General features: G+C 35.0%; 1 protein-coding gene across 4 annotated transcripts; it reads left to right on the forward strand.

The window, feature by feature from the left end:
• The first annotated feature begins 443 nt into the window (after positions 1 to 443).
• On the forward strand, positions 444 to 23,843 carry LOC149774301 (E-selectin-like). 4 transcript variants are annotated; one of them, XM_089945430.1, is made up of 6 exons: positions 444 to 567; positions 9,827 to 10,000; positions 12,111 to 12,284; positions 13,189 to 13,362; positions 14,676 to 14,799; positions 20,362 to 23,843. In XM_089945430.1, the coding sequence occupies exons 1-6, from the start codon at positions 483 to 485 to the stop codon at positions 20,423 to 20,425; spliced, it is 795 nt and encodes a 264-aa protein (XP_089801556.1). In that variant the 5' UTR covers positions 444 to 482; the 3' UTR covers positions 20,426 to 23,843. The 4 variants fall into 4 exon arrangements, with proteins under 4 accessions (XP_089801556.1, XP_089801554.1, XP_089801557.1 ...); XM_089945428.1 differs by lacking the exon at positions 20,362 to 23,843 and adding an exon at positions 15,152 to 15,936; XM_089945429.1 differs by lacking the exons at positions 444 to 567; positions 20,362 to 23,843 and adding exons at positions 3,524 to 3,718; positions 15,152 to 15,936.
• The last annotated feature ends 1,334 nt before the right edge of the window (positions 23,844 to 25,177 follow it).

A 25,177-nucleotide genomic window follows, 5' to 3' on the forward strand; every position in this document is an offset into this window, starting at 1 on the left:
ATTTCTACATCTTAAAAATCTTACCTCTTAAGTTACTGATCGCGGACAGTATATACAATACGGGGGCCCCGAGTGGCCGAGTGGTCTAACGCGCTCTCCGTTACGGATCATTGCCATCTCACCTCTGTCTGCGTGGGTTCGAGTCTCGGATTCAGCCAATGTGGGTATGTGAGAAAGCTTGCCAGTAGCTTCTCGTGGGTCGGTGGTTCTTTCCAGGTTTTCCCGGGTTCTTCCTCCACCATTAATACTGGCCGCCATGTATAGCCTATCGTGTGCTGAAAGATGGCGTTAAACCCTACAACAACAACAATATACAATACGGAATAATATATGCACGAAATTTTAGCTTGTACTTACTTTCCACTTCCTAGTTTGCTCATTGTTAGACTACCGCATTAGACCGGTTGGTGAATACTGATGAATACGACAGACCTTACTTCATTAATCAGTGAAACCAAAAGTGTTGAGCCTTGTCTATAACCATGTATGAGAAGTTCATATTTTCAAAGAACGGTTTGATGTATTTTCTTTTCATTTGGATTATGTCCATCTGTAACGTTACCTGTCGTAAGTATTTATAATTTATTTAGCCACTGGAAACAAAGACTTAGTTTGAATATAGACCTATGCAGAAGGCTGAAAAATGATACAGTTTATTTTTTTATTTATTATAATGTTGGCTTGTGGCCTTGCATCACAGCTAATCATAAAGGTTATCAAGTGACAAGGCAATTGAAGTAAACTGACTTGTCCAGGGACACCAGGTAATCAGTTCAGCTTTAGTACATTCAAATATATTAGAGCAAACTGTAATATATTGACGTGTTGTTTGATTCGCGCGTCGCACTGGTATCAGCCGACTAATTTACATCATGAACCTTGTTTTCAGTAAGCTCCCTGCGGGAGACAACTCTTACTGGAGACATCGATACAGTATTATCATCGAATCTACATTTGAATTGGGGGCCCCGAGTGGCCGAGTGGTCTAAAGCGCTCTCCGTTCCGGATCACTGCCATCTCACCTCTGTCTGCGTGGGTTCGAGTCTCAGGCTTTGCTAACGTGGGTATGTGAGAAAGCTTGCCAGTAGCTTCTCGTGGGTCGGTGGTACTTCCAGGGGTTTTCCCGGGTTCTTCCTCCAACATTAATACTAGCCGCCATGCATAGCCTATCGTGTGCTGAAAAATGGCGTCAAACCCCATAACAACAACAACAACATTTTGAATTCATGTTTTATGCTTGTTAGTTCAAAGGGGGACGTACTATATATAAGACCAAATATGGCCCACCTCAGAATCACTTCATTTTATGGTATGCTGAAGCTATAACATAGATTGTTATTTTAAAAAAGTCCCTTTTTAATCGAGGCGCTTTAACAAATAATGTTCTGTGTCAATGGTCATAACCCTAATAGTCATATTAATAAAGCGAGAACTTTAATATATCTTTAATACAACAGTGTATTTTATTTCTTTTAATATCAACTTTCTATATAACATTTGTATAAATGCTATTTTAATGTACTTCAAGGAGTATTTGAAGATGACCTTTGAACTTTATCCATTTAGTTGTCTTGCAAGCGTGGCAGCTTAACAGCTGAGCTTTATTATTTAAAACTACCGTCATCATTTCGAAACTGTACATTTCTAAATTGCAACCATTAGTTTTTTCAGATTTGTTTACGTTATATCGTATCTTTGTAACTTAATACGGAATGTGAAAATGGAACAAGCAGATGGGATGTCTGTGTGTGTGTGTGTGTGCGTGTGTGTGTGTGTGTTTGTACTGCATTACTTTATTTACCTATTTAAAAAATATTTAAGGTTATAATATATGCCTTATTGTTTTTTAAAAATTTTGTGTACTTTTCAAAGGAATGTATTTATTTGCTTTAATTTCTAGAAACTCTGAGCCGCCAGCTATTAAGTTCTGGATAGAGGATGGAATCTTTTGAGTATTCCTTCCAAATCAATATCTTTTTCTCAGCTTAAGTGTGAATAGTTTTTATTTTATTTTTTCGGCAAATACTCAGATAAGTTGAGCAATAAATTTATTTACGAAACGAGGAGATGAATGTTTTCGCTATAAATAGTACATGGAACTATGCAAGCTGAGTACAAGACAAACTTTCCTGTGGAAGGTCTGATTAAAAGTTTATAAGCCTTGGTTGAATATCGTTGTTCTCAATGTATTACATAAGTCATGGTGTCCTTGTATAAGATCCCGTACGAAGCCTGCTTTTCTGTAGTAGGTTGTGGGTTCTTAGCAATATCTTATACCCATCATACTATTGTGCTGTAGTGTGAGTGGTAAATACAGATGATTTTTGGTATCCAAATGGCTTGTTATAGTTCTTTGGGGAGTTGTATTGATCATGATATATTCACATCGATCCGTAAAGTATGTACTAAGGGGACGAAAGTAGTTACCAGAAACGGGGGCGCAAGTGTACCTTGTACAATACGGAAACGTATCTATGCAAACTGAAAAATGGGTGAGCAGGAAATTAACAACCTCGAAATCGGAGTTTCTTATGCTTGTAACAACTATTAGATTCTTTGCTGAACAAGTTATATATATATATATATATATATATATATATATATATATATATATATATATATATATATATATATACACACATAGTTAATCTAGGCATGGTTGTGCTCTTCATACTTTAGGACGAAATGTGAAACTTAGTACGGTTCCACTTTGTGGTTACTCACCACCAGGATGCACTACACTTACTCCAGATCATTTGGAAGCGCTGGTACTAGGATGAATCCTCCAAATGTCTGAAGATCATATGTCAGTCAGTCTCATGGCTGCGTACCATAGACCTAAATACTAAAGGACCACCTGGCAAGTGTCAAGGTAACTTCAACGAATACAAGAGATTTAGGCACATATTGCTACAAGAACGAGCGTTGCCTAATTTGCAAATATAACCTCGAGCCGCATTCGAAACAAAATAAACGCGAAGCCAGCCAACCGCTACAGTCAAGTCCCTAGAGATGCTAACGACTGAATCCAGCCTGGAATGAACTGATACAGAATTCACACGTAAAGAACGTTTTTAGATACTACAATTGAAAACCGCTGGAGAGTTATGCCTAAATGAAAAGGTCTAACCTTCCCAATGCAATCTTATCAAAATTGCAGCCAAGCATTTGCAGTATAAATGTCTTCACGTTTATTACTTTCGTGCATCTAAAGGTCATGACACATTATGTGCAATTTCCATGTGCAAATAATATTTTCCTGGAATATTACAGAGACAATCAGCTAATATCCTGTCAGACTACAACAAAATGGTCATTTAATTAGTTTTGTTTTTAATCAATGTATATTATAGAATTACATCATAAAAGTACATGAACTTAAAAAGCCCTTTCAGATCTAACTACCATAGAATGATGTGTGCCCTCCCCCCCCCCCATCTATTCCTATTAAATGCACTATGAATTAACAGTTTTGCTCGTCAATTTATGTTCGCCAGTTCTTCTGCTTCATTTTGGAACGTCGTACCGTCCTGTAACAGACTCGGTGGATATTCGTGTACCTTCTATTGCAACCCAGGATTTAATAGGACAGGTAGTTGGCTGACTTGTGGGAAAGACGGGAATTGGATTCAAGATCCATGTTCAGGTTGCATAAAATCAGGAATAATGAATAAACAGATATCAACAGATTTGTACATTTATAGGCATCCATACACAAGTAATACATTTAATTTTGCGCCCTAAGGTGCATGAATTTATGGAAATAACTTGAGAAACTAATTTCAAGATGTATGATTGTAAAAATATATAAAGCCAGAAAATGTGATATAGCTACGTCATCTCGACATGATGGTCAGAATATTAGATTTAAAATATCTCGATCATTACACATGAACAAAACGAGAAAAGACGTAGAGTGATCATTTATTATTGGCAATTTAAATTTCATAAATGTTTATTCATTTCACGCAAATAAAAGACTTGACTATGTGCAGTTACTATGTGAATATGCGATTTTCCTGGAATGTTACTGAGATAATTAACAAATCTAAATTCGAACTGTAAGGTAATTTGGTTACTCTTATTTTCCATTCAATGTTGATTCAAGAAATACTATCTAAAATTAAAGTTCGTGAACTTAATCCAATCTAACTACCTGTCACAACATTGCCACTATAATAGCACAACCCCTTTTAGAACCGAAAAACAGTGCTTCAGATCTTATCGCAACACACACACCACCACTACACATCAAATTGCAGCTAAGCATGTGTTCATTCATGCCAGACGAACAACGAAGAGGCATGCAAGCAATTTTTACCCAAGCACGCCTTCACCGAAACGGAAGAAGGCCGACTTTCACGGCAGAAAGATGGGATTATGTCCAAGTGATAGATCTGTCCCAGGTCCATGCGACGGAAAGACCGGTAACCCCCGAAATTCGCAGGGCACTAGCCGCCAAGGGAGTAACCCTTGAAGATATCGATTTCATAACAAATATAGGAAGAGGGATTATACTGATATATCCTAAAAACAAAAAAAGCTAATTAATTTTTGAGAGTTTTACTATAAAAGAAATGACAGTCCTGATTACAACACCACCACCCATAACTAGGCTCACAAAACGGAAACACATTGACATACACACTACCAGATACCCCAATGAGTTTCCGATGGACCTATTCAAAGAGGGCATAGAAACTAGACTGGGGCTCAAGACATACTTTCTGATGGACCTATTCAAAGAGGGCATAGAAACTAGACTGGGACTCAAGATATACTTTCCGATGGACCTATTCAAAGAGGCATAGAAACTAGACTGGTACTCAAGACATTCTAAATCAGTTGGGAGACATTGCGGGGTTTACCGATAGTGAAGATCGGAAAACGAATTGTGCAGACTGACGCTGCAGAGTTGGACAAAGTACCTGAATTTTTTAAAACGCATGGGTTCGTGGTACACTCGTAGTCCCCAGGGTGCAACGTTACACGCCCCTGTCTCGGTTGTGGAAAAAGGGCCACGTCTGAGGAGAATGTCGAGAAACAAATAGACAATTACATATACGGCGGCGATGCGACCACTGATGACATCATTGGACAAATCTCCGACGATGATGATGACTCAGACCACGAACCGGAACAGGAAACTGTCAACGCAATCCATCCCCAGCCCCCAGCAACTCCAACAACAAAAGAAGAAACCATACAAAATGAAACCGAATGAGCTCTAGAAGATAAACATGATACTCCGCAAACCGAAACAGACAAGGACAGTGTGACGGAAACAGATTACCAAACTGTATAACTACGAAACAAAAGAAAGAACAGGAAAAACAAGCAATCAGAAATTGATGAAACCAAGATGTAAAAATAAAAACAACAACAGGAAGCAACAAAGAGAAAAACGGCCAATATCAGACCCCACCAAAAAGGCCAAAAGCAACCTTCATACAAAATCAACGTACAACAACCAGCAAAACTCATGCCCGCCCAAGAGCAAGAAGCAGCACCAGCAACAAGAAGCAGCACTATCCACCAAGCACATAAAGATAACAATCATTCAAACATGGAGCTCAAAAACACTACACCTACAAAATCCAAAGCAATAGCTAAAACACCAACCATAAAACATAACTGCTAACAAAAACAATCACACACAACCAATACCACAACTCATAATGCAGAATAAACACTCATTATTCCGTATATACCTTTTCTATGGAAATGGAGCAAGCACTACGCATTCTATCTCTAAATTGTAACGGACTAAACCATGATAAAGCAAAACAACTCGTGCAATTTGCAAGGAATTATCACATTATCCTATTACGGGAAATACACGACATAAACATTCAGGTAATACAATACCTGGAAAACAAATTGGATGCCTCACTCATAGTACAAAAAGATCTAACTAACCCAAGATCAGGGGTAGCTTTTATATTAAATAAGAACCAAACAAAATGGAAAAACTACAACATAATCGATACACTAAAAGGTAGGGTATTACGCATTTTTCTTAACAGCATACACATAATTAGCATATATGCACCAGGAAATAAATGACATAGGAGACACTACTACAAAACCTTACAAGAATACCTAAGAGAATTCAGCCTCGAACACATGTTGATAGCTGGAGACTTTAATTGCACTATATCAGACTTAGACCGGAAGGGAGGAATGTCTGAATTTGATAAGGAACTTGCCCCCACCGTATCCAACCTGATAAAAGAACGCTCACTAACGGATACATACAGATTCAAAAATCCAAAAGGGAATCAATTTACATATCACTACACAACGGTGGAGCATCGATACTAGACAGAATGTATGCAAATGACAAAAACCAGGAAAATATCATAGACTCTGAAATCCTACCTTTTAAACTAGCGGTCCATAATGCTATTGCAGTGGTAATAAAACCCCGAAACCCACACAAGTGGGGAAGGGGACAATGGAAATTAAACAATGAATTACTACAGATGGAAATATGTCAGCAGGAAATTGGTCATATTTTGACCAACCATGATACATACTACAATGATATAATAGTGGAATGGGAACACAAAAGAAACCCATTTAAAAAAATCCCCCAATCATATGCACTCTCCATAGCAAGAAAACTAAATGTACATCGAGAGTGAATATCATTACATTATCCACTACCCTGAATCAGTAAACGAAGCTATACAAACGGCACAAAGCGTCCTACAATCACTAAAAGAAAAAGAAGAGATAGGAAACAGGCTCAGAGCGGGTACATTTCAATACATTTACAAAGAAGGGAGGCACCTATATAGAAAAGAGGAGATTAGAAAAGGATTAGAACGAAGAATCACAGAAATAAAAGAAGGAGAAAAAATCATAAAATATAAAACAGAAATACTAGACTATATACATAAATTATATGCAAATATATACCAATCACAAAAAATACCAACAAGAAATATAACACATAACATGGAAAATGTAAACTTTATGAAACTCAGCCAGGAGAATACTGACCTCTGCAAAGAACCCATCACAGAACAAGAAATAATAAATGCAAGTAATCAACTAAATAAGGATAAATCCCCAGGACTAGACGGCCTAACCGCTGAATTATATAAGACTTTCCAAAAACTACTAGCACCACTATTATGCAAGATCCTCAAGGAAATCTTCAAACAAAAACATATGTCCCCAAGCATGAAAAAGTGACTAATTACGCTAATTTACAAAAACAAAGGGAATGCAAGTGAATTAACAATTTGGCGACCAATCACCCTACTGAACACATATTATGAAGTACTAAGTAAAATACTGGAGATCGGTGAGACAGGGATGCTCTTTATCCATGTTACTCTATGTAATGGGCATCGAAGCCTAAGAATCAAAATACAGTGCAATAAAAACATCAGAGGGATCCATAATCTAACCTTAAAGAGGAAATAAAGATGCTACAGAACGCAGATGACTATACCAATTTTATAAAGGACACAACTTCGTATGAACACCTGATGCAAGAATACTATAAGTATGGAAAAGCATCCGGATCCCAGATAAACAATGGGAAAACCGAAATCTTGCTAATCGGCAACTGGCGTGGAAACCATCCAGGCTTCGCACCTAAAAATAGAAAGAAACATGTTAAAACACCTGGCTTTTTTTTGGGGGGGGGGTAAAACACGAAGCACTTCAATTACTTAAATGTACTAAACAAACTATAAAAAACTACAGTTGTGGAGCTCGATATATTTTAACCTTATCGACAGAGCTCACATAGCTAAAACATACCTTTTTAGTAACATATCGTATGGGTTTAGTGTTATAGACTTTGAAATTCAGTACATTAGGAAATTCGAGAAGATAACATACAAATTCATATGGAATAAGAAAATATACAAACTAAGCAAACACACATTACAAAGGAAAAACAAAAAAGGAGGGCTAAACATCCCTTTTCTTGCAATCAAACAAACAGCAAACATCATTAACAGAATTAAAAGTTTACAAAACTTTGACGGAAAACCATGGAAAAACACATGTTTCTTTCTTTGGAATTAACTTAAATAATTTCCCAGAAATATATAAAAATAACAAACTAACAAAGAAACTAAACCCACAAACATCGCATACAAAGTTTAAAAAAACACAATCATAGAATACAGAAATAACAAAGGAATATGGAACTTACATGAAGCAAAAACTTACGGATACTTGCATAACCTTTATACAAACCAAACAAATGATACATAGTTCATCCCACACGGAACCCCCACCCCAGCCTGTGACTACAACCCATCTAAAGCAGGACTGTCCTACATTATATAGAAATATCACCACTACAATTAATTATCAACCAACTACGAACTTAAGTAACACAGAAACAGTAAACAGACGAGGCGGTGGGCAAAAACCCTATCAAGGAGTTTATCCCAATGGAAGCCACCCCCCGGTCTGTGAATGTACTAATTTGAGCAAATCAAATAACTCCACCTATACATTTACGTAAAACCTGACCATACTACAAAAACACAACTATTTCATTCCGACTAGCGAACACAGCTATAGGAACAAAACAGAAACAGATGTGCGGGCTAGAGAATTAACTCTTAAGGAGTTTGTCCCAAGGAAATCTCAGTCAACACTTCTGTAACTGATACCTCCCACCAAACAGAACACAAAATAAACAACAACCCACCGAAATATGCCAGCCAGCTGAACAGATATGGCCTGCTGGATAAAGTCGAGGGCAGGGACTGTCTTAATAGAGTTCATGCAGGTCCTGGCTGTACATAAAGCCTACCGAAAACAACAACAAGACAATAACCTAACCTACACAGAGAGAGAGAGAGAGAGAGAGAGAGAGAGAGAGAGAGAGAGAGAGAAATTACAACCAAATATCAATAACCCCTAAATTACATGACGCACCTATATACAAACTATTCCACTAAAATATCAGTACTAACCTATGATGCCAGGAAACCTTAGGAACACTAACTGACAATTATTAATTACACCCCAGCCTGAAAAGTCACCCGCACAACTATCCAATTACAGACAAACGGAGGTTTTCTGAAATGCGTGAAAGGCGGAAACTGGATTCCAAACACAAATTCAGTTTGCATAAAATCAGGTATAATGAATGAACAGATAGCAACAGATTTGTAGATTTATAGACACTAACTGACATGCAAGAAATACATTAAAATATTGTAATGTTATTTGGTAACGTAAAAGGGAGCAAAAATATTCCTGCTGAGTAAAGTTTCTATCTTTAACAAATTGTGACTTGTAGCAATAAATGTTTTCCTAATCGAAGAAAGTAGTAGTTTGGTTTTTATTGTATGCAACTATAATAAGAGATATACCAGTAATATTATTGCTATGTAAAACGATTTGTCTCTGAGAGTTAATGGGATTAATGACAGAAGACCAGCTTCACACATTTATTTCGTTTGATGTTCCTGCAAATTTCTTTTCGCATATATCAACCAATCTTAGAAACAAATTTACTTATACGTTTTTCATTTAAATCTCCTGATTGTGTGTGCATTTCATGCTGCTATTCTAAACTTATCATCACACTGAGATGACATGGAGAAATGCTAGCATGCGATCTTGTTCTGTAGGAAGAATGAAAAAATTGCAAACATGGCGAGCACGTATGGTACTGTATGGGTAAGTATATCTATAGCAAAGTCAAAAAGTCATATTTTCTATCCAATGGACTGAAACTATATGAGTGCTAAAAATAAAACTTTATAGAACGTATGTACAGTTAGTATGTGCAAAGCAGATTTTGAAGTTTGCAACACACCAATATGTTTTAATCTTATAGATCTTTGTCCTGCGGTATTTAATGGCGGTTACCTCGAACCATCCTGTAGCAGACGACCTGGAGATTCCTGTACCTTCTACTGCAACCCAGAGTTTGTTAAGAAAGGCAATCGGCTGACTTGCGGGGAAGATGGAAAGTGGATTCAAAATCCAAATACAATTTGCATAAAATCTGGTATAATATATAAACTGATAGGAACAGATTCGCAAATTTGTGGACATCAACACGCAAGAAATAAATTTAAATACTGCGCCATGGAATATAATTTAGGGAAATATAATGAGAAACCAAATCTGAAGATATAGTATTGTATCTAGAATTAAAGCAATAAAATGTAATATAGTTACTGCACATAGACATGGTGGTAAGTATCTTTCTATGTTATATAGTCATTTATCTTATTATGCTATAATTGCTGAGATTGCCCATATTTGAACATAAAAAAGCGAGTATCTTTAAAAATTTCAAAGCAAGCTCGGTATTTTAAGTCCTGATCTCGAGATCTTGGCCTTAGATGTGTTGATACAAACATTTACAGAGGAAAAAAGTCTTCTTTGAGTAGTTAGTTAAATCGAGCAGTTTGTAATAGACGGTTCTGATCTTCTTGCCATAGTCTGTACGATTTATTGACGAATGTTTACTCTGTGTTCTGATCTTTTAACTAAAACAAATATATGCGTAAAGCAACCCATCAACCGTAATTGACTACCTCATTTCTATCTGATATTACGGAGTTGTCTCTCTTGCTTGTGAAAATGAAAAACAAGAGAATCACTTCTACAAACATTTGACCGACTTAATTTCTTGATCCTCCGAGGTGCTTCCTATTTATTTAAAGATTGTTGACATCGATTTCCTTCTCGAGTTACAACGCTGATTATTCTGTACGTGTCAAGGATTAACATTTTCTGATCCAATGATAAAGCAAATACGCAGATTCCTACCGTTCGATGAATATCTAGCTGTTATTAGCATTCTGGTCATTGCTGTTATTACAGAAACATATAATTATCTGAGATATAATAATTTTGCATTGTTGGTTATCAGCATATATGTATATCTGCGCTGACAATATACGACAAGATGTTTGATTCCCGTATTTTTCGGGAGTCAGAAATCACAGAATATATGTTTCAGAAACCTATTTTCGAATGATCTTGATATAAAAGCGAGCTTGTATATTTTGAAATTAATCCCCACTTTTATTTATACTAAAATAGAAACATGACTATATTAATTTTTAAACAAAAAATACATTTCTATGCAAAAAATGACTCAGTTCAAATTTACATACACGATATAGGCAAATATGGTCAATTATACATTCAACATACTTTATTGCGTCAAAGGAGACATATATATATATATGTGTGTGTGTGTGTGTGTGTGTGTGTGTGTGTGTGTGTGTGTGTGTGAAGAGTGCGCGTAATATTTCAGATTCGCATGAGCATGTCCGGTAATCGATCATTTATATGCTAGAAAGGGACACAAACATATTCAATGTTTGTGCATTATGATCAATTTATCATGCCATATGCTCATAACGTAATTGCAGCTTAAATGTAGTTCATTTTTATTACATTCAAGCAAACAAAAGACGTGAAGTATGTACACTTGGTATGTTCAATGAAGATTGTAAAATTTGCAACACAACAATATGCTTGAATGTTACAGTTTTCTGTCCAGCGGAATTTAATGGCGGTTACATCGAACCATCCTGTAGCAGACTCAGTGGAGTTTTGTGTAACTACTACTGCAACTAAGGATTTTTGAAACCCGCGATTGGCTGGTTTGCGGGGAAGGTGGAAACTGGGTTCCAGATACAAATTCAATTTGCATAAAGTCAGGTATAATAAACATATAACAGCAGATTTGTTAACTTATAGACATCAACACGCAAGTAATACATTTAATATTGCGATGACAAGCACATGAATTTGTGCAAATAAATTGAGAAAATAATAATGAACAGTTACTACGTGAATAGAAGATTTTCCTGGAATGTTACTGAGATAATTAATACATCTTCTTTCAAATTATAAGGTCAATTGGTTACACTTGTTTTCCATTCAATATAGATTCTAGAATTACAACATTAAAGTACTTAATGAACTTAAACATTCCGATGGAACTAACCCAGGTTGCTGTTACTTTATCTCCAATATTTTCTCATTAAAATAACATTCAAGGAGTCACTATGTATTAACAGCTTTACTCGTCGTTCAGTGATCTCCTGTTCCTCCGCTTGTAGTTTGCAATACTCCAATATGCTTTAATCTTATAGATCTCTGCCCATCGGAATTTAATGGCGGTTACATCGAATCATCATGTAGCAGACGACCAGGAGTTTGGTGCAAATACTACTGCAACCCAGGATTTGATAGGACCGGCAGTTGGCTGACTTGTGGGAATGAAAGAAACTGGATTCCAGATACCAATTCAATTTGCACAAAACCAGGTATAATGAATAAACAGATAGCAACAGATTAGCAAATGTATAGACACTGATTGATACATAAGAAATACATTTACGTATTGCGCAGGAAGGTAATGGATTTGATGTATATTATTGATAAAACAATTCATAGTTTTGTGATTGTTTATTGAGATAAAGACAGAAAATGTATTTACTGCACCTTTACAAGTTGGGAATATCTTTATTATACTTATATTCGTATGTCATATTCTGTTAATATTGTTGACTAATGTATTACTCTTCATCATTGCAACATGTCTAGCTTTAGAGTATTGTGATATTTGGTAGCATAAAAACGCGGGAAAATATTATTGCTGAGTAAAGTTTCTATTTTTAACTGTTTTGTAGCAATGTGTTCCTAATCAGAAGGAAATAACTAAGTTCGTGTTTATTGTAATGCAGCTACAATGTGAGATATGTTACAATATTATTGCTATGTAAAGCGAATTATCTCTGAAATTTAATGTGATTAATGACAGAAGACCAGCTTTACACATTTATTTCGTTTAATGTCCCTGCAAATTGCTATTCGCATATATCAACCAATCGTAGAAACATATATATATATATATATATATATATATATATATATATATATATATATATATATATATATATATATATATATATTGAAAAAGCGCCTTTCTTTCAGATTCGCATGCGCCTGTACCGATAATCGATCATGTTAAGGGAAACAACAAATGCAATATTCGTACATTATGACCACTTTAGCATTCCAAAAACTCATAACTTATTTGCGATTTTGTTTGCGCGAAAGTAATAAAATATTACTTTCGCGCAAACAAAAGACGTGATCAAATATGTACAGATAGCATGTGTTTTGAGTTTGAAGTTTGCAACACACCAATATGCTTTTATGTTATAGATCTCTGTCCACCGGAATTTAATGGCGGCTACATGGAACCATCCTGTAGCAGACGACCTGGAGATTCCTGTACCTTCTATTGCAACCCAGAGTTTGTTAAGAAAGGCAATCGGCTGACTTGCGGAGAAGATGAAAAGTGGATTCAAGATCCAAATACAATTTGCATAAAATCTGGTATTATATATAAACTGACCGCAACAGATTGCAACTTTATAGACATCCATATACAAGAAATAAATTAAAATATTACGCAATGGAATTTAGGGAAATATAACGAGAAACCAGTGATTTATCTCATTCTGCTATGGTTGCTAGATTGCTCAACATTGAATATGTAAAATGTAAATACCTTTAATATTTGAAAGCAAAATAGTAATTTTAAGACCCGATCTCGGAATATTGGGTTATATATGATGGTCTAAGACCTTAAAGAGGGATACAAACATTTCATGAGTGATCAGTCAAATCGATAACTCAAATCGATAAGCTCATTAATATGATATTTCGAAATGGTTTCTTTTATTTCTAAAGAGCAAACGCAGCAAGATTATGGTTTCAAACATTTCCCCGATTTAATTTTTGGAAACTCTAAGGCACTACTTACTTAATTAAAGCGGGTAAGCAGGAATTTCCTTCTCCAGTTCAAATGTAAATCCTTTTATACTTACAAAGAATAGACATTTTTTCATCCGGTAATAGGGCAAATAGGCAGATAAGTTGAACTATGGTTTACCAGTGGATAAGGGGCAATTATTTTCTCAAAATTGTAGACAAGGACGGTTTTCTTTTATTTTGGTATGGATATGAACTGAGCTCAGTTCATATCATGCCAAAGTAAAAGAATACCCTATATTTTCTACCATTTTAATAAAATAATGTTCGTACTGGTTTGGCTTCTTAAGAAGCATATTACTACCCAGTAATTTGGCATGAATATTTTCAATCATGGATCACGTTCACTTTATTAAATCAAAAAAGATGTAACTTTAGCGATGGAGAAAGTACTTATGAAATCTGTAATTAAATACAGAGGCCTTTCAGCTGAAAACAATTTTATTTTCCGATTACATGGGTCGGTTTTCAGGCATAGAATTTGTATAAAGATGATAACTTTTAATGAGCTCAAATCCTTTTAATATAACAGATCAAGCTAATTTCAAACCAAGCCAATGAAATTCCCAAGGCTCTGTCTTTTTCAAGCGATTGCAACCCAAGATTTGTTGAGAAGGGCGGTTGGCTGATTTGCAAGGAAGACGGAAAGAAAAGTCAAGATATAAATTCAATAAGCACAAGCTGTGTAAAATCTATAAATAGAGCATCGACAGTTTCGTAAATTTACATAAATTAATACACGAGACATAAATTTAAATAATGCCCATAAAGGTAATAAAAATGATGGAAATATAGTGAGAAAACAATTTAAACATATAGCATTGAATAAAGATATAAAGCCAAAAAATATATTTACTGAACCATATCCTTTCCAGTCGATCAATCTTCTTCATACAGTGAATCAAGACGTACTGTTGGAGGAGTTATTGCCGGAATCACTACTACAGCTCTGATTGTGATGATGATTATAGTCGCCATCGTGGTATGGATATCAAAGCGGTATGATGTCATCCTTGAAAATCTGCCGCCATCACCATAATCCTTATTTATATTATTATCATTTTAGACTTTATTGTCATCATCATGAAGATAATAAAAAATACCATCATCATTACCACATCATCGTCAACATTTTCGTCTTATCGTTTTTCTTCTTCTTCTTCTTCTTCTTATCATTATTATTATTATTATTATTATTATTATTATTACTTTATTCTTATCATTATTACTACGGAAAATAGTTTCAGCACACAAGAGAGAGAGAGACAGAGATAAATACTAAGATAAGTAGACACATAATGAAAGGAATTATTATTCTGATCGTTTAGAGTCTTATTTTTGTTATTTAAAGGTCCAGTGTACGAAAATCACAAAGAAGAGTGTCAGGTCATGCGGGTGGTACTTGTTTGATACCAAGAGAGAATCGTGACCAGAACGATACAACCCTCCGACAACAGCCTAATGCAGATGGCATTGGCAGTGTATCATCCTTTGAATCTCCTTCATATAATGGCCTTTACGTCAATTCATTTGTACAACGGATCCCCACAATCGTCAGCAATTGCACGTATCATGAACCTCCCCCGTCGTACAGCGAAACCCAAATTGCAACTAACGAATCCCCGCCCACCTACAAGGAGGTTGTTACGGACCCAAGAAGATTCGATCTATGTATTTAAATCGCTTTGTTATATGGACAACGACAGTAAAAATCAAATATATTTTATTTTTGCATCAACGTATCTTTGCTAAATCATATCCAAACACAGCAAAATTGTAAATATTGCTGGCAGATCTCATGTACGCTCAATATACCGACAAATCCTTGGGCGTCGTTTCCTCTAGACATTATTAAATAAAATAAACAGAAACATTTTGACCTTTGTAACGTCGCCCTCTTAGTAAGAGGGGTGGTTAATGGGATTTGGCTGGCGTTATCGAAGGAATGATTTAATAGCCCGGTGGATGTAGAAAGACAGAATTTCAACAGACAACTGAGCAAGACTATTGGGAAGAAATAATGCAATACTTGTCACCTTAGACAAGAAAAATAAACAAATTTAATCAAAAACAATTAATGGCAGCAATTGCAATTCAACATAAGTTATGTCAACAGAATTAAATAGCAGTGTCTAATTTGGATTTATTTCATCATAATAACGAGTGGTGAAAAGAGCGCATTGTCCAGATTGACTGCATTACCTTCCTCCCTTGACCGTATATCAGTGTCTTCCTATTTCCTCGAGCCTTCCTATTCCGAACGCTTCATCCCTTTCTGGACTTCCTAGTCCTTTATTCTGAACTCGTCACTTCCTTTTTCGGACTTCCTTCTTCGAATTGTCCCGTCTCTCTCCAGAAGCGGTTTCCTCCCTCTCATGACTGACTATCAACGAATTCCTATTTCCTCGAGTCTTCCAATTCCGAATACTTCATCCCTTTCTGGACTTCCTAATCTTTTATCCTGAACTCGTCACTTCTTTTTTCAGACTTCCGTCTTCGGACTGTCCCGTCTCTCTCCAGAAAGCTGTTTCCTTAATGCTATTCTCTTTCAGAAATTGTGCATCCTAGCACTAAACCCAGTCTTTTCTTAAAAGACAGCCATCTGGTCCCCTTTTTCTTGTTTAACGAGGAAAGCACTATTCTTTTTAGGCTTCCTCGGTGCCAAGCTTCTCCTCTCTCAGGATTTTGGACTAAAGTCGTCACTTTAAATTCACATTACTTTCAAAGCGTACGCCTGAATCTAATCTGCCCAATCGTAAGCACTGGTTCCTAAATTATCCCAAGATAATCATTTCTTTTGTCAGATTTTTAGATAACCTAGAGTCTCTAAACTACGGTGCATATCAATTTCCCTTTGAAAACCCTAATTTGACACGAGTTTTTATCAAGCGGTTATGGTTGGTAGCTCAAATGTTTGCTTTCTCATGACAGCCTTGCAATGCCCTGTCAAATCTCACTGAGTCATAAATGCTAGCCTTTCAAGTTTTAACAGTGACACGTGGGGGGGAGTAGAAAGGTCGAAGTGTCCCTTCACAAAGACTTTTCTGGCTTAAATGTGATAAAATTTTAATGCTCAACGCATTCAACTTTAATGTTCAATACAAATCAAAATTCGACACTATACAACCTTATTCAACTTTAAATTGAAAGTGCCCATAATAAATAGTAATTCAACGTATTGTAAGCATAATGTTTGACAGATGTTGTGTTGTGACAGTGCTAAAGTCTACATTTTAGATGTTAACTTCACGTTTAAATCTGGGTTTTCATTCCAGTTTTGCAATACAGTAATTTTTGTTACATTATGTTTTTATACTAAATTTGTAAGCAGCGTATCTATAACACCATCATTTTGCTTCAGATCTGAAGCATAAACAATAAATAAGCATTAGATATGTTTACTGTCCAATATTGTTTATCTATACGAAACGACCTATCTAGCTAGCAACGTTACAGTAGAAGTGTCCGTGTGGTCCAGCACTTATATTGTAACCACTGTTCCTGTAATCCGCTAAAGCATATGGTTATAATGGTGTCCATCCGTCTATCCGTTATGAGTTTCGTTCACTTCAAGTTGTCAGTCATATATATTTACCAAACATTGTGGGTAGTTTGGACTTGGTGCAAAACAGCAGTCTTTCGGGTTCAAAATCTGAAATGTCAAGGTCGCTGTAACCGAACAAAGAAAAAAGTTGAGGCACAATGACATTAGTTTCACATCACATACCGCAAGCATACATTGCGGATGCATTCAGCATGGGGCAAATAAAAGTCCGTCGACTTTTGGGGAATCAAAACGTCAAAGGCATTGTGACTGAAAGAAAAAATATTTTTCGCAAAGTTAGTTCTGCATCCCCTAGACCAAACTTAATAAATCACTTGCCTTTACGGTAAGGAAAACCGCCTGTAAACCTTGAGGTCAAAACGTTCATATTATAAGATAATTATTCCTTCTTTAGAAATACATTAAAGAATATTAGACGTTTTAACTTAAAGTTTGTGGATGGTTGTCAATAAAGGCATGAAAAAAATCAAGTTAATTTCATGGCCTCAAAGTTCACCGTCAAGTGATTGTGCATCAAAGTTAAGGCATAACGTTTGTTCTAGACAAGAGCCCTGAACAAACTTTGTTGACGGCTTACACTTAGAGTAATAAATAAATCTATAAATATGGGGTCAAATGTCACAGGCCATGGTCATGTTAAAGCTAATAAAAAAATGGTTTCTTCATATTAAGTTTAGCAATTGAAGTACCTGCTTATAGAACTATTAAACACATGGGCTGACGCATACAGTTGGCTGTTTACGATACTCTTGTTGCAAATCCTATAAAATGTATTATTAATACAAACACACAAGAAATGAAAACAATGTACATATTGCACATATTTTAAGCACTGACCTCGACAGCAAAAGTTCATCACGATCCTTCTGCACATTTAAGATGTGAGGACAAATTTAAACTTTTCACAATACTCCCTTTTCATCATATTGTTTCAGAAATTTACTAAAAGATGAATCAAAGCCAAATCCCCAAAACCCGAACCAAGCTGAGCCTGGGAAAAGTATAATGCTTACAGGAAACGTTCGATAAGAGTGTTGACAAATGTACATCTACCACTTTTCTATCCCCGTGACTTTATTGCGCATTTATACACACCACGCATGTAGCCCATAAAGTTTCAGAAAAATCTTGAAACAGTCAAAGAAGACAAACGATAACATATCTTCTTCGTACTATTTTGTTTCACAAAATAAACCACTTAAAATTTTTTATACCAGTTGATTCCCAAATTGTTGCATAGAAAACGCTCAAACCTTACTGTGCATTTACACCGAAAACTCATTCAGTAAAAAGTTTCAGTTATCTAATTCAAGTCGCTCAAGAGGAGATGTAATGATCAGAGTTTTCATGCTACTTTACTTCTTAAACTACCCGATTTTTATTATTTAAAAGCAAAACTAACGATAAAGCAGAGAAAAAATGAAATCTTTCTTTTTGCATCTACACGATTCATTTACTTTGCCTACATAGTTACAGTGAAAACCTCCAGGCAGATACGGCTTACTTCTTAAAATATCGACAATTATTATCAACCTATGGAAATTATTTGTGAAATATTTGCCATAATTCCTATATTTTCATGTGTGAAAAAAATTCTTACATTTTCACATGTCAAACATACAAGATTTCCCATCATGCCATGCGAATCTTCATTTTGTGTGCCAATACAAGTTATAGTTGGGAGCATTTTGTGAGCTTGACCAATAAATGGAAACTGTATTTCCTTCAAGACGTGATGTGTGTTGTTTTGCATCATATATTAGACTCCCCGCTGTTTACTTCTTTGTAACAACCTTGACAACAACATAAAATATCATGTCTGCTACATCGTTCAATTGGTCAGAGAGAGTAAAAGAGTTTCCAAAATATCGAATATTTAATTTATCGCAACATACTAGGTTATTTTAAACCCACAGGGCTCTCTAATCTCTGATATTATCAGCGAAAAGGTACGAAAAGAGTTTGGTGCTGAATAATGAACATAACCTTCAAAGCAACGATCAAATGCAAATTTGGTATCTAGTTAAATAGTTTTCCTACGTTATTACCCGATATATATCATGGTGTATAACCAAGATATGACATTTTAACTTGCGACTTCCCCACTCGTTAAAATATCAAATTTTTTGTGATACACGATGAAGTATACCCGGTATTAACGTTGGATAAGAACATATTCTCTATTTATTTGACATTATTTCATGGAATGTATGCAAAAAGAGGCATGGACAAAAAAGTAAAACAAAAATTAAGTCAGAGGAACCTACTGATTCAATCATATATATTTTGCTTCGTCTAAATATAATAGGGTCGAAGATAATATAGAGGGCAGCAAACAAATAACGGCAAATAAAAAAAATTAATCAACCATGAAAATCAGGTTATTGTAACCTACTTCTTGTATGCTGTATTAATGACTTTGAGATGCAAACCAGAGTCCAAAACACTGAGCTTATAACAAGCGTATGACAAAGGAGTGTATGAGCAAACCTATAGAAATGAATGTAGAAACAAAAAGAGGAAATGCCATATCTTCTCGCAACTTTGTTTGGGACGGAATAACAAAGTTTTTAAACAAGAAAGAAAAGCTTTCATTGTTGTCTCAACAAATGGCTTCTTCCACCATGGCCTTCTTGCTCAACATCCAATTTACATACGCCACATTATGAAATTATGAAATAATAACTCAAAATTTCAAGCTATTATTTAGAGATTTCGGGTTATTGCATTGAAATATCGAGACAATAAATCGAAATTTCGAGTTACTTTCTACAGCATAAATCAATCCACTTGGCCCGAATGCTCAGTCGTACTTTACAGCTTATGTAACAAATTTCCCTTTCTTATTTCCTCTCAGATCTTTGCAATACGTTTCCTCTATGTGCTCCTATCACTGGACCTGACATGAAATTTTTTGTGACATATAATCTAGCATTTATCATATGTTATTTTGCACGGTGCTTTCTAAATGGCTTTGTTTCTAATTTAATTTACAGATTCTGTGACAAGGTATTCGTTGGACTGGATCGCCTTCTCCCCATGACAATCAGTCAACTTTAAAACTTTAAACCGTACAGATGTTTGCAAGTTTTACATTACTAAAAGGAACTGTGTGAAGACCACTGTCTCTCGGAACAGAATGAATTTGTGCAATATCTTGTCAGTTGTATGTTAGATTACTTTTTATCTTATTTGCCATATTTGGGTTGGGGTGGGTAGGGTGAGATTTGAATTGTTGTTTCGGGGGAAGGCTGTTATTTCATTACTCTCTTTTATGAACCAAGTACATGCAAACTGACTGTGCTAATGACCTATTTTGTAAGACAAAATAAGGATGAATTTCTTTCTACCTCCTTTCCAACTTTTTGTTTTGTTTGTTTGTTTATTTTTTGTTTTTGTTTTGTTTGTTTTTTTAATTTGTTTATTTGGAGTTTTGTTTGTTTTCTTTGGGGGTGGGGGGATGTTGTTATCATTGTTTGGGGTTATGTATCCTGATAAACCAATTTTGTTATCCTTCGGAATATGACTATTGTTATAAACCTTTAGGCTATCCTTCACGTCACTGCAAAATTGTACTGTCTCAACATAAAAACGCAGTGAATCACTAACACTCTTGAATAGTCTCCTTCTATCACAATGAATCAGTATCAGCCTTCAATGATCACGTTCTATCGCAGTGAATCTGTACCAGTTTTAATAGCCTCGTTCTATCGCAGTGAATCAGTATCAGTTTTTGATAACCTCGTTCAATCACAGTGAATCAGTATTAGATTAAGTAGTCTCATTCTGTCACAATGAATCATTGCCCGTCCTGAGTAGACTCATTTTATCACATTGAATCAGTATCAGTCTTGAGTAGTCACATTGCACACGTCAGCTTGTTTTTCAACTTGTAGTTTCATACGTTAACCATGTAGTTATAAATCAGTCGTAAAGATGTGTTGCTAATTCGATTTTCTTTATGATTTTAACAACTAGAACCCAGTCGTCGTCAGTAATGGTATCCAAGCAAATGCAAGATATTTCTGGAACTTGAAGAATTTATTTTCATCCTTTCATATTAAACTGTCGTTTTCTTCCTGCAGTTTCCCTTCTGTTTACCGAATAAAGCATTGTCAATCAATTTTAAGCAGTCTTTCCAGAATTTCCAGACATACGGAAGTGCTGATTGAAATTTAGTTCAATTACTGTGGATACGACCGGATATTGGAGGTTTGCCGCACGCTTTTGGTTATTATTTCTAGGTCTTCTGTACATCTAAATGTGACTTTAAAAAAAATCTAATACATAATTAGTCCTTATTTTGGATTATTGAGTTTGCAGTTAATATTCCTGAATTTATCAGCTCTGATTTAGGGCATAATTCAATCAAAAGGGACATGATTGGCAATAGGTGGTACATCCGAGATCGATTAATTTGTATGCACAAGAATACTTGCATTCACAAGCACTGTTATATATAGGTAGCCTGAAATACTAGTGCATCAATAGGTTTATGAATGTACCGTCCTCTATTATTGGGGTTATTCTTGGACTCTTGGCACCATATCCATATGTAAAAACTAGGGTAAACCCCTTTTAGATTCTTGTTGTTGTTATTGGGCTAAACGCCATTTTTCAGCACAACCTTTCTGGTTCTAATATCAAATATGCATTTATTATGAAAGAAATCCAGATTTGAAGAAAGAAATATCAGGCATTATTGTGTGTGTGTGTGTGTGTATATATATATATATATATATATATATATATATATATATATACGGATTATACAAACTTATTGCAGGAGTTTCGTATATCAAGTATATCAGTTAAAACACATATACCTGAATTATATACTACATGTAATGACTCCTTAAAGACTGTATTGATAATATAATAAAGTTATATATCTTCCGATCTATAAGAACATATCATTATATGAGTCTGAAGGTCTGACTTCCTTTTTACTTCATGGGTTACCTGCCACGATCATAAAGGGTAATAAGATTCTCTCCTTCTTTTTTTTGGGGGGGGGGGCACCAGACAGATGCCCCCCGCCCATCCTAATTATGTTAATTATTTATGTGTTGTTGTGTTCCCCCAGATTTGTTGTAATGTATTATTTCATCGTTGTTATAACGTGAATTAGGAGTTCGGGTATTTGTCCAATCCCTAGTGTATCTATAGGGGAGTGTCTCCGAGAGTGATCTCACTTATCCTCTCGGTTTAACTTCCCCTAGTTTGTTTTTCCTGTGACCTTGCTAGGGTCTCCTACATCCCATGTTTGTTATATGTTTGTGTTATGGGTTATGTATGCTATATTGTGTTTTTGTTGGGATAGCTTGTTGGATCAAATTCTTGTAGTGTATAAGTTTTCCTATTATATTCCGTGTTCATTTACAACGGAAGTTCTTTTTTATACTTTTATGAATTTAGAAGAACGGTGATGTCCCCTTAATTTTTTAATCTTATTGATTCTTATGAATGTGTTAAATCACCTTTCTTAATAAGATTAGACTGAGCTCCAGGAAGGGTTCACATTTTTTCTTAATTATTATGCTTCTCCCCAATGGAGCTGGTTTATCTTTTAATTATAAATATTTCTAAATTGGTTCAATAGTGAGAAAAGAAAAAAAAAAGAAAAAAAAATTTAATTTGTTTTGAGTTGCAATCCGAAATTCTAATTGCATATATTTTTTTTAAAGTTTAAGATAAATTTAAATTTAAACAATTTCAATTCACAAGAATATTTGTTGAAGTTAGTGATAGAAAGGATAGATATTCAGTTTAAAATTATTTTCAAGAGGGGTTCCTTTCCAGATTCTGCCCTGGGCCTGTTCACTTCGCGTAGCGCCATGTGACATAGCCCCATGGCATCATTATCTGTACTTTCCCTCTTGAGGTATTCCCTAAGTTAAAATTTAATTGGGCCACACTTTTTAATATTATTAACAATGAAACTTGAAATTTTATATAAAGTTGCTTTGCTAAAATCACCATCAAGATATAGTAGACATTGTGGTTTAAAATTACTGTTTATGTTACTTTCATCAATTATAATTTTTCTATCGTTCTGTGTTTCCCTACAATTTAACATTACGTGTTTTTTTTATTAAAAATGCCTATTTTACACAGCGGACATTTTGGCGGTGCTCTGACCATCTGCCGTCTCGCTGCAACCTCTCCTGTCAACCACGCATCATGCATGTATTTGAAGGCGAGGCTTTGTATTTTTAAAGATCCTAATTGTGACCAGTGCCCCCATGCCTTTTTCCAGTTAACGTATAAATTTTCACGTTCGATTTTACATTGTATATTTTTGGTTATGTCATTCCGAATCCATTTATATGAGAGTTTTTCGTCTTGGTCCCAAAATTCTTTTTTATCCCTATATTTCATTAATAATTCTTTTATACTTTTATACTTCCTAGGTGTTTCTAATAGTTTCATTAATTTATTATTTTTGTATATCCCCTCCCTGTTCCGCAAAACGAAACCAAACAAATATATATATATATATATATATATATATATATATATATATATATATATATATATATATATATATATATATATATATATATATATATATATATATATTCCCTCCCATGGTAATTTAGGTTCGTCACTCAGTCGTTTAAATCTATTTAAAATATTGGTAATTTTTAAAATTATGGGACTTGGTATCCCTATTCCCCCAATTCTTTTGCTTTGTACAAAGTTTCTTTTATTATATAATGTAGTTTAAAATCCCATATATATTTAATTATAATTTTATCTATGTTATTCAATATTATGTTACTTATGTTGGTCGACTTCATAATATAATTAAGATTTACATAGATATATGTTTTGGCCACTTGGGCCCGTTCCATTAAGCATAACGGCGTAAGTGCCCAGATATCGACATTCCGTTTTATCTCATTTTCCATTTTTTTACAGTTATCCTTCTCTTCGTTTCTGCCAATGCACACCCCGAGTGCTTTAACAGTATCCTTGAATACATGGGCTGGTATGCTTGAATGCCTACCACGCCAGTTACCTATCTCTAATATTTCCGTTTTATCATGATTTATTTTGGACCCCGATGCTCTTCCGAATTTTTCATATTCCTTTATAAGGTTCTCAAAGGATTTCTGATCCTCTAAAAAGTTAGTGCAATCGTCTGCATGTTGTAGCATTTTCACTTCATCTGTAATATTTGGAACTTTTATACCTTTAATTTCTTTGTTTAGTTTTATGCTAATGCTCAGCATTTCGATGGCTATTACGTATAATAGCATTGATAGTGGGCACCCTTGCCGCACTGATCTTTTTATGTCAAATTGTTCTGTCATGGCTCCATTATTTTGTACTCTGGATGTTATATTATTATATAGTATTTTAATCCATTTTCGGAAAGGATCTACGAATCCAAATTTTTCCAAGACTTTTTGTATATAATTGTGGTCAATTCTATCAAAGACTTTTTCCTGATCAAAAAGTACCATAGCAGCCTTTTGTCCCTTAATTTGTAAATAATCAATTATTGCAGTTATGTTTAAAATATTACTTTGGATATCCCTATTTTTTCGCCCACAAGTTTGATTTACATTTATTATATCCCCTATCCCCTTTTTGAGTCTATTACTTAGGATCCTACTCAAAATCTTGTAGTCTGTGTTAAGGACGGAGATGGGTCTCCAGTTTTTCAAGTCTTCCCTGTCCCCTTTCCCTTTATATATTAAAATGATTATCCCCTCCTTCATCGTCCCTGCCATTTCCATATTTTTAAAAATATATTATTATATAACCATTCGAGAATGGGCAACAATTCTCCGCAGAATGTCA

This window comes from Sinohyriopsis cumingii, unplaced genomic scaffold (assembly GCF_028554795.1).
Source record: "Sinohyriopsis cumingii isolate HCF-2022 unplaced genomic scaffold, ASM2855479v2 utg000349l, whole genome shotgun sequence".
In the NCBI taxonomy this organism is placed as follows: domain Eukaryota; kingdom Metazoa; phylum Mollusca; class Bivalvia; order Unionida; family Unionidae; genus Sinohyriopsis; species Sinohyriopsis cumingii.

Coding starts and splice junctions, on each gene's coding strand:
- LOC149774301 (XM_089945428.1), top strand. CDS start 483: ATGTATGAGAAGTTCATATTTTCAAAGAACGGTTTGATGTATTTTCTT. Junction 568..9,826: donor CATCTGTAACGTTACCTGTC/GTAAGTATTTAT, acceptor TTAATCTTATAG/ATCTTTGTCCTGCGGTATTT. Junction 10,001..12,110: donor TACAATTTGCATAAAATCTG/GTATAATATATA, acceptor TTAATCTTATAG/ATCTCTGCCCATCGGAATTT.